This window comes from Sapajus apella, unplaced genomic scaffold, assembly GCF_009761245.1.
Source record: "Sapajus apella isolate SASKATOON/1434 unplaced genomic scaffold, GSC_monkey_1.0 scaffold32, whole genome shotgun sequence".
NCBI lineage: Eukaryota > Metazoa > Chordata > Mammalia > Primates > Cebidae > Sapajus > Sapajus apella.
The window spans coordinates 23,855,450-23,873,105 of NW_022436972.1; the positions used below are offsets into that span (position 1 = coordinate 23,855,450).

Here is a 17,656-nt window from a genome sequence, read left to right on the forward strand (position 1 = left end):
TCCGAGCTTTCGCGGCAGGCAAGAGCCGGAGGCGTGGTTCTGGGCTCAGCTCAGTGCTCAGCCTCTCCAGGCGCGGGTCCCCGGGAACCTGCGCGCCCAGGTGACGGCCAGGGTGCGGTCTTGGCAGGGAAAACCGGGCTCCTCCAGCCCCCCACGCCGACCGCGCAGCCTGGCTTCTCCTCTCCCCCGCCTACACTCCACGCTCTCAAAGCAAGTGAAAAGTTGAGAAGTCGATGAAGCCGAGAAACGGACCCCGCGGGGCCGTAGCCAGCGGTTCGCCAGCGGCCTCTCCGGGAGAGCCTCGATCAGCCGGACAAAGGCGCTCCAGGCGGCGCGCGAGGAGGAGCCCGGGCGGCGGAGGAAGCGCTGCCCCGGCTGGGAAGCAGCTGGGGACCTCATCCCGGGCCATTTCCTGAACGGAACCCGGCCCGGGCGGGGGGAGCAGAGAAGAAACGGGAGGGGGTGGGCGCGGACGCGGTACCCACCGGTTCCTCCCACGCCGGGCTGCGGGCGCCGGACGCTGGGCGCACGTGTTGCGGCTCCATCGTGCCGGCCCGCGCCCGCCGGCCGCCTGGGCGCGCGGACCCGGGCCCCCGCCGCCGCAGCTGCGCCGGGGCTGCTGGATGCGCTTCCCTCGCCGCTGTCCCTCTCGGCCGCCGCCCCGGCTCCCGCCTGGGGCCAGCCACCGGCCCTCCAGCCGACTCCGGCTTCCGCCTCGCTCTCCCGCCCCCGCGCCGGTCCCTTCCTTCTCTGCCGCCTCCTCTTTCTCCTCCTCGGTCCCGCTCCCCTGCGCGGCTCCAAGCGGTCCGCTCCCCACCGCCGCCGCCGCCGCCGCCGCCGCCGCCGCCTCCCACGGGCGCAGAATCCGCCCCTAGCTCCTTCCTCCGCCCCCGGCGCCCTCCCCTTTTCCTCCCCGCTGCCCGCCCCTCCCCCGGCCGCCCCCTCCTCCCGGCGGGCGGCCCGGGACGCACGTGACCCCCCTGTCAGGCCTTATAAGGCGCGGAACCGAAAGCGGCCGCCGGGTGGTCACGGGCACGGGGCGGCCGCGCAGAGAGGAGCGGCGTCCCTCGGGGACGGGCGCGCGGAGAGCGGCGGGGAAAGCCCAGCCTGGGCTACATTGGCCACCGCTCTGGCTACGGGAGCGGACACGGGTCTCCGGAGACGCCTCCCAGCGCCCCTGTCTCTCGCTCTGGTTGTCTCCCGGTGCCTGCAGCCCGCGCCCGCCTCCCATCAAACGCTGGCGGCCCGCGCTGCAGGCGCCTCCCCTCCTGGGGGTGCCGAGGCTTGAGCGAAATCCCACTGGACAGTAACTGGCTTCAGCGGAGTGAGGACTCAACCGCGCTCCAGCTGCGCTCCAGGGCGGGCAAACTGCGCCGGGCACAGTTTCTTCCTTGTGACGTTCGGAATGCAGATGGGTTACCAACTGCATGAGAGGTTAAACTTGAAGGAGTGCTTTTTAAATTCATTTTTGAGGATCAGCGGTTTCAGGGAAAGAAAAGCGGCTAAGGAGTCAATCTGTCTTTCAGTTTTATCCCCAGACTCAAATTAGGACGTAGGCTGGTTCTCAGTGAGCGCTCCATAAACAGCAAGTCCCCTCCTGCCCTTTGAAAAAGCGTTACAGATAGCGATTCGGATCATCCTGGCTTCCAAAGCAGTTTGTATGTAGCTCCAGTCAAAGAGCAACTGGCTTTACAGTCTATTCCCCATCCTGGACTTTCAGGTATCATCATCTTTTCAGGGTCCTCAATCATGCCATCATGTCAAATGCACCCGCAAATTTTAAAAACAAATCGGCAAGTCAAAAACAATTGACATAGCCTGACCCCAGCCCGCTCATTTTTCAGGATCCTACAACCCAACTTCTGCGCCTGCTGTTCCACAGGGACTGCACTGAAAAAAGTCACCTCGTGGTTTTGAAAATCCCCTAAACCCCTGGATATTTTCCAATGCACATCTTACTTGACCTGTTTGCAGCGTTTGTCATTGTTGACAAGATTTTTTTAAATTTATTTTTCAGACAGGATCTCGCTCTGTCGCCCAGACTGGAGTGCAGTGCCCCTGTTATGGCTCCCTGTGTCTTCGACTTCCTGTGCTCAAACGATCCTCCCGCCTCAGCCTCTCCAGTATTAGGACTACAGGCTGGCGCCACCAACCCCAACTAATTTTTTTATTGTTAGTAGGGATGGGGGGGTCTCACTATGTTACCCGGGCTGTCCCGGGAGGCAAGCGATCCTTTGGCCTGTACCCTCAAAATGCTGAGATTACAGGCGTGAGCCAATGCGCCTGGCCCGGATTTTTATTCTTGAAACCATCCCTTCTATTGGCTCTGCGACACCTCGGTCTCCATGTTTTCTAACCTTTTCTTGCTCAGCCTCCTCTTAGGTTTTGCCCTTAGTCTGTTTCTGATGCTGCCTGGGCACAATAAGTGGTCTATCCAGACCCTCGCATGGCTTCAATTACCAACCACGTGCTGATAACTCATAAATTTCCATTTCTGTCCCACATCACCAGTTCTATAAAACCAACTTTTTACCAGAAATCTCTACCCAGATGTCCCACCGGCCTTAAACTCAACTTGACTAAAACAGAACTCAACTTTCCTGCCAGCTGGCTTTTCTCTCCAGTCTCATTCTCAGTAAATGTCACCACAATCCACTTAGTCACCCAAAGGAGAAATCTGGAAATTATCCCAGGCTTTTCCTTCTCTTTTCTGCTGTCTGCCCATCCATGCACCTATCATTTCTGTCTACCACCTTCCCTCCATTTCACTCACTGCTCTTTGCCTAGTTTCAGGTCTCTTGTTTTTAGCCCCTGAAACACTGCATTACTCCCCTTGTTAGTCTCACTGCCTCTAAGCTGGTTGCACTTCCACCCTTGCCATCTCACATTGTGACCGAAGTAAGCCTTCTAAAATACAAATGTTTGACCAAGTCATTCCCTGGCGGCCCTGCCATTGGCTCCCCATAACCTGCAGGGTAAAGTCTCACTATCTTAGCTAGTGCCTAAGTCTCCATTCTCTTTAAACACTGAGTTTCCTATTGGGCCACTTATTTTTATGCTGTACCCTCACATAGTGTGTCCTTTCTCTTACTCAGCCTGTCTAAACACCTGCTCATCTTCCAAGATTCACCCTAAGAATTGCATTCCTTATGAAATCACTCCTGACCCTGTTGCAGGAAGAATTGGCCACTTTCTCTACATTAAATGCCTCTCTCTCCCCCAATTATAATGCTTTAGAAGACTTTATTGAGCTCAGTTTTTATGAATAGTCTTCCTGATGGCAAGTATTATGACTTACTTACCTTTGTCTTCTTAATTCCCAGTACAGTTTCTGGCATTAGTAGGTGCTCAGTGTTTGTGGAATGAATTAGCTATGTCATGTACCTTGAGTTATTATATTTTTGTGGCTTATAGAAAATCGTTTTCCCATGCATTATCTCATTTCATTCTGACAATTCTGCAATAGATGTATTATTATCACATTTCATAGAGATGGAAACTGTAGCTACAAAGAAATAAAGCAATCTGCCCAAGGTTCTACTGTATAAATTTCAGAGCCAGGACTTGAACTCAGTTTGTCCAGTTCAGTTCATTATATATTTGCCTGTTTCCATGGTCTGAATGTTTATGTCTCCCCAAAATTCATATGTTGAAATTCTCATTCCCAGGATGATGGTATTAGGAAGTGGGGATTTTGGAAGATGATTTGGTCATGAGGGTCAAGCCTTCATAAATGGGATTAGTGCCCTTATAAAAGAGGTCCAGAGATAGACTTCTTGGTCCTTCTGCCATGTGAGGTTAGAGTGAGCAGATGGCTAACTATGAAGAAACGGGCCCTCACCAGACAACACATCTGCATCTTGGACTTCCCAGCCTCCAGAACTGTAAGAAATAAGCCACCAGTCTGTGGTATGTTGTTAGAGCCACCGAAACAGACTTTGACAACTATCCACTGTTTTTCCCCTTAAATTATGTTCTGTACGTTCTATTTTGTAGATTTTTGTTAGTGGTTGCCAAGAATATCTCTCCATCCCTTTATTTTAAACCATTCTGAGTGGTTACATTTTAAGTGTGTCATGTAAATAACACTTGAATTTTTATATTATTGACCATTCTGAGAGTTTGCCTTTTAGTCTATTTTCATGTGTTTTCATTTATCATGTCTATTAATTAGAATAAAAAGTTGTTACGAGAAAGATCCTTCCCTTGCCTCACCAGATTCACAGTGTTTCTTTCTCTCATGGAACAGTGCCAGGATTAGCAGTCAGGTGGTTGGGGGTGGCTCCTTTGCTCCACATTGCCATTCCAACTTCTAGGGCATTGCCTTTATCTATAGGGTGAAAGCTGATTAGGGAGACCCTGTTTAAGGAAGGAAGAAGAGCGCATAAACCCAACTGCTTAAGGCCCAGATCCAGAAGTGAGTGACTTTTCATCTGCTCATATCCCAATGGCCAGAACTTAGTTTCATGACTGTAGCTAGCAGCAAAGGAGCAGGAAAATGAGGTCACTAGCTGGCCAGCCATATCCCAAACACAATTCTAGTACTATGGAAGACATAACAGATTTCGCTGAAAATTAACACTCTCTGTTACATTATGATGACTATCTTTGGATTTATTACCACGTTCTCATTTTGTATTTATTTCACTTTATTTTTCTTTGCTCCTTTTTTCTCCTTTCTTGTCTTGTTTTGTTGATTGAATTGATTTAATTTTTTTTACTTACTTTTCTAAACACTCCTGATTTAAAATGTATATCTTCTGTTTCAATTCTTATCCTTAAAATATTAACATTTATACTTAATATCAAAGGTTAGTTAATATCTCCCCCTTCTTTTCAAGATCTTAAATAAACCAACAAAAGAAAACATTTTAACTCTCAAATTCCCCTCCTACAAACTATGTATTACTGTCTAGTATTTTTAAATTCCCTCTTATTTTAAATTCTCTGCTGATTAGTCATCATTGTTACTGCTTTTATAGTTATTATCTAATTCAATTTACCAACATATGTTTCCAGTGCTTTCTCTTATTGCTTGTTTTTTGTATCCCATTCTTTCCTTTTGGACTCAATTTCTGTCTTGGGGAAGCACATTCTTTAGGAGTTCTTTCAACTAAAAGTCTGTGAGTAAGATTTTCTACATCTTTGTAGATCACTCTCACTTCATTCCACTTATGCTTTTGAGTTATAATTTTATCAGCTAGGGAATTATAAATTGACATTATTGACACTAACATTTCAAAGTGACTATTCCATTATCTTTTGGCAACTACAGCTGTTGATTAGAAGTCTGCAGTCAGTCTCATTGATATCACTTACAGATTTTTTTTCTCTCTAGTTAACTTTTAATATTTTCTTTTTTCGGCTGATAGTTGCATTATTACATTGGGTCAAGGTGGGTTTTGTTTTTGGATATCTTCTTCAGGCCTTGGTGTGCACAACCTGAAGATCCAAATCCTTCAATTCTGGAAATTTTTCAGCCTTTATGTATTCAAATATTGCTTATCCCACCCTCTACTCCATGCATTTCTCTCCATTTTATCCTTCTAGAGCTCCAGTTAGATATAGGTTGGAGTTTCTCATTTTATCCTCCGTGTCTTAATTTTTCTTTTCTTTTTTCGATCATTTTATTTCTATTTTCTAGTCTTAGAAAATTTCCTCAGATTTATTATCTGATCCCCTAATTATCCTTGCAATTATATTCAGTCTACTCTTTAGTATATCCATTGACTTTTTATTTATTTCTAAAATGTTCATTTTTTATTTATTTTAATTTATTTATTTCTAGAATGTCCATTATTTTTCAAATTTACACATTCTTTTTCATAATATCTTACTTTATCTTACAGTCTAGTCTTTGTCTTTTTAAGTATTTTAAACACATTTGTTTAGAAGTGTCTTTCAAATTGTTCTGTTGTCTAGAATTGCTGGTGTGTAAATTCTCACATTTGTTGCCTTTGCTGAGTCACATTTGCAGTGGTTTGTTTCCTTGCAAGCTTTATGTTTTGCTGTGAGCTTCTCTTCAGTGAGATTTGTTTTCTATGGAAGTAATGCATGCCCTATAGAGTCACCTATCTAGAGGGGTCTTACTTTTGACTCTACTAGTTACCTATATGTTTACTTGGCTCACTCGTATTCTGGCAGCTGATGCTGGAAGACTCAAAACAGCTGAGGGCTGTCATAACTGGGAATCTTTGGGTACCTCTCCCTATCTCCAAGAGGCCTCCCCACAGCTCCTCCCAGCATCATAGCTTTGAAATAGCTGAACTGACATCTTACATGTAGGATCAGGATTCCTATGGTGCACGTAAAGAGCAAGAACTAGGTGAAAGAAAGCACTATCCTTTTTATAAAGTCACCTCAGAAGTCATTTAGCGTCACTTCCACCAAATGAATTGGCTGAAACTGTAAAAAAAAAAAAATCTCCCCCAGATTGAAGGGCATAGAACATAGACCCTCACCTATCGGGGGAGAAGTCAGGAACATGTAAGAAGTACATGTGGAATGAGCTATGTATGCTTGTGCTGCCATCTTTGGAACAGTCCAATACAGCATTGGTGTATCTCAGTAAGTTTTGATGTTGATGCTCCTGGGGACGCAGAGGTCCATTATCAACACAGATTGCAAGCATAAAAGGATATTTCTTCCCTCTGACACAACACCTGGAGACCATGGATTCTCTTCAAAGGGGAATGTAACCTACTAAAATACAGGCACAGAGTCCTCACGCTGGAAAAGCAAACAGCTGCAGCATTCCTCTGCCCAGCCAGAGCTTTTATGGAGCATATATTGGAGTCTAACAAATCTTCTCATAGAAATAACCTGATAAAGACTTTCTAATTGAAGATTGCACTTGAGGCAGGTCCATAAACAGATGGCATCTTAGTAATAATGTACCTGAAGCAAGAAATGGACATTTCAGCCCCCATTTTACTTTATAAAAGTAATCTGAAACACACAAAAAGAGGATTCATAACAAACCAAACTATTCTTTAGTCTCATTGGCTAGATTATCTTTCTGTCCTCTTTGAGAATGGCCTTCATGGTTCTTCATGTAGCCAAGTGTGCAGTGATAGTCTCTATTTCTTATGGACCACCACTCAGTTGCGCAAATTTTACAAACGAACTTATCTTGCTCTCCTGCCCTCATCCCATACAATATAAAGAGAAAAGTTTGAAAAAAAAAAACAAAACCTCAAAAAGTTGTTTAAAATACATTGGCCACTGGGGGCAGTGGCTCTAACACCTGTAATCCCAGCACTTTGTGAGGCCATGGAGGGAGGATTGCTTGAGGCCAGGAGTTCACCAGTCTGGGCAGTATAGCAAAACCTCCTCTCTACTAAAAATGTTTAGTGGAGCGTGGTGACAGGTGGCTGCAGTCCCAGCTACTTGGGAGGCTGAGGCAGCAGGATCACTTAAGCCCAGCAGGTTGAAGCTGCATTGAGCCCTGATGGCGCCACTACGCTGCAGCCTGGGAAAGTGATTAGGAATTAGTGATGGACAGTAGACTCTGTAATCCTCATGTGTTTTTTTTCCTTTCCTGTTTTTGTTTGATATGTGGTAAGCTTTTTGATATTCTTTGTTTTCCCACAGCAAGCATTTGTTGGTTATGAGAGAAGAAAATTATTAATAGTTGCTCATAATTAGGTTAACAAAAAAAAATCAATGTAGAATACAATTATGAAAATATAAATCCCTAAATACAAAAAAAAATGTATTGGGGGCCTGAGAATGAGATAGCAATGGGGCAGAGGAGAAGGCAAAATAACAGGGGCATATGGTTCTGTCCACTAGGCCAGTGGTCCCCAACCCTTTTGGCACCAGGGACCGGTTTCATGGAAGACAGTTTTTCCACGGACAATGGGGTGAGGGATAGTTTTGGAATGAAATTGTTCCACCTCAGATCATTAGGCATAAGGTTCTCATAAGGAGTATGCAACCCAGATCCCTCACATGTGTAGTTCACAACAGGGTTCAAGCTCCTATGAGAATCTAATGCCACCACTGATCTAACTGGAGGCAGAGCTCAGGTGTTAATGCTCGTTCACGCTCCTCCACCCGCGCCACCTGCTGTGCAGCTCGGTTTCTAACAGGTCATGAACCAGTACCCATCCACAACCTGGAGGTTGAGGACCCCTTTTCTAGGCTGAGCAAGGGTGCAAAATTGGATCTAGGGTTATGATACAATGTGACAGGTTTAGTTGTGATTTAAGCAACAGCAAGATGTGGGGTAATGGGGTGGAGGGGGGGTGGTTTACAGTCAGGCACAGTGGTTCATGCCTGTAATCCCAGCACTTTGGGAGGCCAAGTTGGGTGGATCACCTAAGGTCAGGAGATCAAGACCAGCCTGGGCAACATGGTGAAATCCGTCTCTATTAAAAATACAAAAAATTAATTGGGTATGATGGTAGGCACCTGTAATCCCAACTACTCGGGAGAATTGCTTGGCCCTGGGAGGCAGAGGTTGCAGTGAGCTAAGATCGTGCTACTGCACTCCAGCCTGGGCAATAGAGCAAGACTTCATCTCAAAAAATACAAAAAAAATAATGTGAGGTTTCCAACAAGCAAGCAGAGCAAAGGATGGGGAATGTACCTCTCATGATTCCTGATAATATACTCAGCAGACTTTATCTGAGCAGCGGCGAGGTCCCAGTTTCTTTAAAGGACTGAGTTCTAGATCCTAGTGAGCGGGCTGTCAAGACACGAATAGCAGGAATCAAGCCCAGGTGAAGTGCTGGGAACTGGAGTTGGAGCGGGGAGGATGAAGGAAGCACCAAGGCAGGCAGCTGAGGACCAAGTAGGTGCCCATGGGCAGAAAAGGAATCGGGAGTCAAGAAGGCTGGAGAGGACAGTGGGAGCAGTGGCCAGTTGTTGACCTTCGACACCAGGGGCAGAGAACTTCAGCAAAACCGCCTCAGGTTAAGGGACTAACCTGAAGCAAGAAATGCAGCAATGTTTACGCAGTGGTTTTCTCAAAGAGGTTTAGGAGCAGTTTTCTTTTGGAAAACACGCAAGGAAGAAATCATGGCAAGTAGAGTGAGTGCGGGCACTTTGTCACCAGGGTACACTAGCTACGTTAGCACTTAGTGAAAAGAGCATGGGATTTGCTGTTAAAGACAACAGTGCTCGAACTCCTGATCTTCTGTTTATTAACTTTGGGACTTTGGGCAAGTTATTTCTCCTATTTTATTATTTATTTATTTATTTATGAGACGGAGTGTTGCTCTGTTGCCCAGGCTGGAGTGCAGTGGTGCAACCTTGGCTCACTGCAACCTCCGCCTCCCAGGTTCAAGCAATTCTCCTGTCTCACCCTTCTGAGTAGCTGGGACTATAGGTGCACGCCACCATGCCCAGCTAATTTGTGTGTGTATTTTTAGTAGAGACGGGGTTTCACCATGTCGGTCCGGCTGGTCTTGAACTCTTGAGTTCAGGTGATCCACCTGCCTCAGCCTCCCAAAGTGCTGAGATTACAGGCATGAGCCACCACATCCAGCTGTTTCTCCCATTTTAAAACAAGAATTATAATACCAATTTCTTAGTACCCTTGGAGGGTGAAATGAAAGACTGTACTAAAAGTGTCTGGCATGATATAAGAATTCTTTACACACATAAAAGCCCCAGCTGAAAAGGAAAAGAAATGGGAGGATTATTACTTTTATGTCATACAAATTACTTGGGGAGCACTGCCTCTCATTATTAGTGCAGGAAGTCATACACTTTTCGTGGCTACTAGAATTAGAAAACCATAGGTTTTTCAAAATTTTACAGGTAATGGGTTTTTAAAGCTCCCTTTTAAATAAATGACATGTTCATTTTAATCATCAGAACAATCATATGAGGAGATTATCATTATCCCCATTTTGTCAATGGGGTGACCAAGGTTCAGGAATTAAGCAATTTGTTCAAGGTCAGAGCACTCAGGAAATTGAGCTAAGATGTGGAGTTCTCAGCGCACAGAAGGCCCTCTTCTGTGGTAGAAGAAGTAGAAGATGAATCAGGAAATCAAGGTGCAAACGGAGGAGTGGGAAGGAGAGTGGGCTACAGGTCAGGAACTTGGGTGGTGAAATTGTGGAGGGAGGTGATTATTATCTTGTAACATAGGGAAACCAGCATGTGTTTGGGCAGGTGTGAAGGAGCTAGTAGGGGAATAAAAAGGCAAATTCCAAAGAGACTGATGGGGAAAGGTCCGGTGTGCAGGTTGTGGAATAAGACTTGGAGAACTCTGTCTTTTCAGAGCCAAGAATAAAGGGCACAAGGAAGAGAAACACACTGCAAATGTTAACTGTTGTTATGACCTGGACTGGAATCCAGTGCTAAAGTGTGTTTTCTTTCCCGTTGCCCCAGGATACAGCAGCTGGCCTCAGTACAAAGGTCTAAAACAGGCTGGGTCCAGTCTGTCCCTCCCTTTTCCCAGCCTCTTGCATACATGACACCCCCTTTTCTAGACACTCTCCTTCGTTTCCTTCCTTTGACCCTGCTTCCTGCACCCTCTCACCCACCGGGGACCTGGCCAATCCTCCTGAGGTGTCCCTTTGTCTCCTCCACCTCTCTGCCTTTTCATCCCAGAAGAAACCTGGGAGGCCACAAGCAGATAATGGGCTAGGTCTTCAGGAGCTTGGCCTGACCCAGCTGCTGTCACCTCCTGTGTCACAACACAAATGGTTTCCTGCTGTACCTGAGCCCAGAATGAGCTGTATGCCATTCTGTCTGCTCAGTCCTGCCTGTCCTCTTATGCAGCCTCCACCCCCGTGGGTGCGTACACAGATCGTGCACCCAGTGAGGCTGGCAGCAGGCTGGGGGTCCCATCGGTGGCTACTGAAGAGGAGAGGGCAGTGAAGAATGTAAGGGCAAGAGGGTGGGGTTGTCTGGGTTTCATCTTCATGGTAGAAAGTGCACTGCAGTGTCACAGAGGACACTATAGCGCTGCTAACTTGGATGTGAAAACATTTCAGTATACGTATGCTTTTTCTCATCAGGAAAGTACCTCAACATCTTAAAGCTTAATTTCTTTACCAATAAAAAGAACACCTACTTTGTGTAAATCATTAGCTTTGACTTGTTCAGAAATCATCTTAAGCAGTCCTCATAAGCTTGGTGTCTCTGGTCACAAGGTGTGGAACTTCTAGAACTTTACGAACTGTCAAACTGAAGTTGAAGTTCAGTTTATTTAATATTTTATTTAATACTCATAAAGTCCATTTAATGTTTTACTTATTGTAATTTTAAAAATTGTGTTAAAGGGAAGTATGTTTTTAATTTATTATTTACAAATTCATATTATTCAATGTATTTATTCAATAAATATATATTAAGTAACTACTATACCTGAGGCTTGGTACCAGGGAGACATGTGCACCAGGCAGCTGTACCTTTGAAACAGCGTGTTATAAGTGCTGTGATGCAGGGAGTACCAGGGCCTGGAAGAGGGATGTCTAATCCAAACTTGGATAGTTAGGAAGGCTTCCTGGAGGAAGTGACATCTAAAGTGAGACCTAATTCTCATCATTAACTAGACCGAGATGCCTAGGGAAAGGAATGGAGGAAGAAAAGTATTCCTGAGTTGGGGGTAGGGAGAGACTAATTCTTTATTAAGGCCAAGAAACAAAAGAGAGCTCTGCTGGTTCTTTCAAGTTTTGAAAAGAATTGTGATATGATTGTTAACTACAGTATGACATGGTGAATAAGAGATGAGACTGAAGAAATGAACAAAGAATGGATCCTGAAGGGCTTAATACAGCAGCAAAGACTTTCTGTGTTCACGTCTTTTAACATAATGATAATAGCAAGCAGTGAGCTCATCATTTGATTGATTCATTAATTAATCCTTCTAACTCCTAGAAGGCAAGAGAGGTTCGATTATAACAACTTACTATCTTCCATTGTTAATACCCTGATATTATGCCTTCAAAACTAGAGAGCACAGGTGCCATTTTAAAAGATTGACTTTTCTCCTCTTTCTTTCTTTCTTTTTAATTTTTTTATGGAGTAGAGTGGGGAAGCATAGGGGTGATGATTGAATAGAAAGATGAATTTCGAATGAGCTTAGAAATCCTCTGACTAACCAGTTTGGCATCTTAAAAGATCTAGAAATGAACAGTTTCCTCCAGGGTGGAGTAAAGAATACAAGCTGGAGCAGGCTTTAGCCTTCATAACAGGGTGGGGGTGTGGGTTGGAAACCTATTTCAAACACAAGGTTCTTACCATTTAGTGTTTAAAGCACTGCAAGAAGTCAAAGTGGGTCAGGCGCAGTGGCTCACACCTGCAATCTCAGCACTTTGGGAGGCCAAGGTGGGCAGACTGCTGGAGCTCAGGAGTTCAAGACCAGCCTGGGCAACGTGGCAAAACCCTGTCTCCACTAAAAATACAAAAATGAGTGGGGCATTGTAGAGTGCACCTGTGGTTCCAGCTACTCAGGAGGCTGAGGTGGGAGGATTGCTTGAGCCCAGGATGTGGAGGCTGCAGTGAGCCAAGATCATGCCACTGCACTCCAGCCTGAGCAACGAAGCAAGAGCCTGTCTCACACATACACCAAAAAAAAAGAAAAAAAGAAAAAAGAAAAAAAAAGAAATCAAAGTGAATAAACAATTTTACAGGCTCAACTGACCTATTATTAGAATATTATATTCTTGCCTCACAGTCTGAAACACGCGCTATCTATGACTAGACATCAGATGAATGTACCTGCAGAGTGAACTTTCCTAAAGAGAAATTTCCTGTTGGAATCAGCCAGCAGCTAGATCACAGACTTAGTCATGCTGTTTAAGCATATGATTAACAAGATTAAAAGCTTTCCAAAAGCTGGGATTGAAGGTAAAGGGTCATTAGCATTAAACGCCTATACCCAAAAAAGAAATGACGTGATTTATGAAATTAAAAGTCTAATAGTTTCTTGTCAGTGTTATAGATAACTATAACTTGATTTTCTTAGTGAATAGAGAGAAAAACAGATATATTGTGACAAAAAACTTGGATGGTACCCCACTATGGCCAGTCCTGCCCAAAGGTTCTTCGGAGATAAAGAAAGTACAAGCAGAAAGAGGTAGTGTGAAGGACTTGGAGGAAGCAATAGGAAAAAAATGTTTTAAAATGGGTGTTTTGAAATTGCAACCTTCAAGCATGATTCTCATGCAAATATTACTTAAACAGGAACAATTTTGCTCCTCCCTATATAAGATTACATGAAATTAGAATTGTTGATTTATTTCTACTAATATGATAAAGAAGAATTCACTTAGATTTGATGATAAATCAGTCTTCACGGAGTGGATTAGCAAATTTTGCTGAATAAACCTAAATATTTAAACTCAAAAATAAAAAATAAAAAAAAAGAGGTAGTGTGCCTCTGATGCAGTCCCTTTCTTGACCATTTTCCCTTGAAAAACAAACTGGCCTTTCCTTGCCTTCTTTCCTATTCTCTAATGGTGAGGAAAGAGCAGTCCAAAGAATACAGTCACTGATTCCACTTACCCACTCCCCAAAGTAAGTCACTTAAAATCCAGCTTCTGAAGCTTCCCCATCATAGAAACCTGTCTGGCCAAGGTTACCAGCATCCTGCATTTGCCAAATCCAATGGACAATTTTCAGTCCTCATCTAACTTAACCTTTCAACAATAGTTGACCTTTCAACACAATTGGTCACTCCCCACTTTTTGAAATACTTCCTTCTCCTGGCTTCTGTGTTTACAAAGAGCCATGCTATTACACTCCTTTTCTTCCCACCTCACTGAGCATGCCTCAGACTCCTTTGCTGGTCTCTCCTCTTCTGCTCAACCTCTGACTGTTGATGTGTCCCAGAGCTCAATTTCAGGGCCTTTTTCCTTCTCTATCTATACCTTCCTCCCTGGTACTCTCAGTCAATGTCTAGCTTTCCCTTCCAATCAGAAGCTGATGATGAAGTAGGAGGCGGGACCTGACTCCAGAGGCAGAGCTCAGACACTGAACCAGATTGAGAACCAGCTAAAACTGGAACATGGCAAAAGCAGTTTTCAATCAATGGCACGATCTTGGCTCGCTGCAACCTCCACCTCCTGGGTTCAAGTGATTCTCCTGCCTCCGCCTCCCAAGTAGCTGGGACTACATACACACACCACCACCCAGCTACATTTTGTATTTTTAGTAGAGATGGGCTTTCATCATGTTGGCCAGGCTGGTCTTAAGCTCCTGACCCATAATGATCCACGTGCTTCAGCTTTCCAAAGTGCTGGGATTACAAGCATGAGCCACTGCTCCTGACCCACAGTTACCATTTTGTGCGTGTAGTGGGGATGAGGGGTGAACACACTTAGGATCTACTTTTTTAGCAAATTTCAAGTAAACAATAAAATGTTAGCATTGTTAATTGTTTTTTTGAGATGGAGTCTTGATCTGTTGCTCAACCTGGTCTGAAACTGCTGAGCTCAAGTGATTCTCCTGCCTCAGTTTCCTGAGTAGCTGGGATTACAGGCATGTATTGCCACACCAGGCTTAGTGTTATTAACTGTAATCACCATGCTACACATTAGCTCTTCAGAACTTACTCATCTCGTGTCCTTTGACCATCTCCCAATTTCTCCCACCTCCCCAGCTCCTGGCAACAACCTCTCTCTACTCTCTACCTCTATGAATTTCACTTTTTTAGATTCCACCTATAAGTAATATCATACACCGTTTGTCTTTCTGTGTCTGGCTTATTCACTTATCATATTTTCCTCCCAGTTCATCTATGTTATCACAGATGGCAGAATTTGCTTGTTTTTTTTTTATGGTCAAACAATATTTTGTGGTTGAATAAGAAATACATTCTTCGAACTAGTGACCAAAGTGACCAATATATGGTGATGTTTCTCCTACAGCTGGAATACTACCTCCAAGGATAGAGGTGTTGAAGTGGAAGTCACTCCTCTTACTACTACGTGTAAGAATTCACTCACAAATATTTGCTTCTCATCCTGCAACTTTAGGCTCTGCTGGTTTAAGGCCATAGTTCTGAAGGCAGTAATACTTCCTCTGAAGTCTATAGCGATGCTGCTTCTATTGATGTAAAACTTGAGACTACCACCTGGCCATTTTGAGCTCCACTGAATGAGCTTTTAAAGAAAAAATCAACAATATGAGGTGCCTCTTCTATTTTAAGCCCACTGAGAGAGTTGCAAATATCTTTAAAAGTTCAACAATAGGCCGGATGCAGTGGCTCACACCTGTAATCCCAGCAGGTGTGGGATTACTTTGGGAGGCTGAAGCAGGTAGATCACGAGGTTAGGCGTTCAAGACCAGCCCGGCCAATATGGTGAAACCCCATTTCTATTAAAAATACAAGAATTAGCCAGGCATGGTGGCACGCACCTGTGGTCCCAGCTACTTGGGAGGCTGAGGCAGAAGAATCACTTGAACCCAGGAGGTGGAGGTTGCAGTGAGCCAAGATTGTGCCACTGCACTCCAGCCTGGGTGACAGAGTGAGACGCCATCTCAAAAAAAAGTTCAACAATAATAGAAAATTGAATCCAAGAGATATAGTTTAAAATTTAAAGTATTTTTCTTTAAAAAAAAAAAACCTATAGACTTAAAATAACAGATCTCTGTGAATTGTGTTGCCAGAGAAAAAGAGAAGAAATATATACTAGAAATCATACTGAGTGAAATCATTGAAAACAATTTGCCTCCAGTTAAGAACAACAAATCTTTCTTGAATATCTAGAGGACTATTCTGAATATCTACTTATCAAATTCTTGAACTATAAAGACATAGGATATTTAATGGAGACAGCTGAGAGAAGAGAGAGCTATCATTCAAAAGTTCAATGACTATAAGATTTTTAAATTCATTCAAGAGAACATAAGCAAGTCCTAAGGATAAAATTGTCATACGTCTTTTAAAAATTCTTGATTCTCACTACAAATTCATCATAATGCCATTTCACTGGTGTTTTTGGATAATACTTATTTTGTTTTGGTTGTTGTTTGTTTGTGTTTAAGGCAGAAGGCTCTTTTGCAAATATAGAACCTAAAAGAATATTTCAACACACTCTCTGTCTAAAGAAGAACTACAAAAGATTGGAGTTGTAGAGGGAGACAATAAATTTAAGTGATTTATATGACTATAACAGCAAAGACATAGTTAAGTACCTTAAATATTATTTTCATGAAATGTAGGACACAAAAAGTTAACACTACAAAAATTGTTTCTGAACACAATTTAAAGTTTGAATGTAATACTAAAAGGTAAATTTATATTAACACTTTATACTTAATAGGGAGCTTAATAACATTAATTTCCTTCCTTCTCTATGTCAAAATAATTTGGAAAAACAACCAAAAATAAAGGAGAGATGGAAAAAACTAAACTTTATAAAAAATAAAGACATATATATTGGAAACTTAGAAAGCAATTTTATTGTCAGACTGGAGCAAGAACTGGGTTTTTGTGTCACCAAAACTATTTGGTTCCAAGCATAACTGGGTCAAAAGAGAGATAAATCAAACTTAAAAATCCAAAATAAGGAAAGATCTATAACAACTAATATAAAAAAGTGATTAGAAATGATCACACACAATTTATAAACTAAATTTTAAATGTAAATGAAAATTCCAAATATAACATCATAAGAAACGTAAAACAAAATCTGAGAATTCTATTGCTGTGGATCTCAGAAAATCTTTTCCTTTTTGTAAATTTGAACAATAGTCAAATACATTGTTTTCTCTTCCTAACCTTAATTACACTGAGGCCTCATCCAACCTGTCAGAAACTTCAGCCAAAGTATGACCTGGCTCTCCCACAGTTCCGGGGGTCCCTAGAATGGACCCCTGTGAAGTCACGATTAGTACAAGTTGTTGCTGCCTTTGCTTGTTGCCAGGTTTGTGGCCGGGGTGATCACACATCTCCACTGAGCTGAGGCGGTGCTGATGACAATACTCTTGCTGTTCCAAGGTGCAGATCTTCCTGAATCTCAGGGCATCATGACACATTGTCATACACAAGTGAGTGGTGCTGTTCCACCTGAGTGATGGTCTTTTAGAGGAATCCCACAGCAAGATTATCTGGTCGGAGAGGTGTTCCAGAACTCATTAAGGTTCTTCTTTCAATTCACGCAGAACTTTTTCCCCTCAGTGTACAAACTCTCTGTCTTGGTTGCAACTGGTTCATATTGGGGCCACCACATTGTGGCCGCAGCTTGTTTTTTAACTCTCAGATCCTCTTGATCATTGTCTCTGCCTCCTTTTATAGAGGTATCTCTGTCAGAGGGTCCATGTTCTCCTAGTAGTTTATCACACCTCATCTCAACTCCTACCCTTAAAATGCACCCACATGTCTGTTCTCCATATGTGCTTATCAATGTCTACAACTCAGGAGGAAGCCAGACGTTTTCCCCCAGGAGGCTTCTTGCTGTCATACAAATCAGACATGTAGGTAGGGGTGGGCAGAGGCAGTAAGTACCACCTAACTCCATCTGCCCAACAAATTTAAATTTCAGCCATGACCTAGCTGATGAGTCCGGTATGTTAGTTAGGGTCCAATTGGGAACACAGAAACAACTCTCATAATTTAATAGATATAATTTAATACAATGATCAAATGCATGTAAGACTGCTTGATGTGTTCTAAAACACCACACACAAGAGAAACCATTGTCAATAAAGTTGCCAATGAACTCCTAAATGCCAACTCCACCGGACACAC

General features: G+C 43.5%; 1 protein-coding gene across 1 annotated transcript in view; it reads right to left on the bottom strand.

Moving 5' to 3' along the window:
- DGKH (diacylglycerol kinase eta) overlaps nucleotides 1–741 on the bottom strand; it is a 192,775-nt gene extending 192,034 nt beyond the window's left edge. The window contains exon 1 of the mRNA XM_032294784.1: nucleotides 486–741. Coding sequence (XP_032150675.1) covers nucleotides 486–545 — 60 coding nt within the window. The 5' untranslated portion in view covers nucleotides 546–741. The remainder of the gene's footprint in view (nucleotides 1–485) is intronic.
- Between the last annotated feature and the right edge of the window lie 16,915 nt (nucleotides 742–17,656).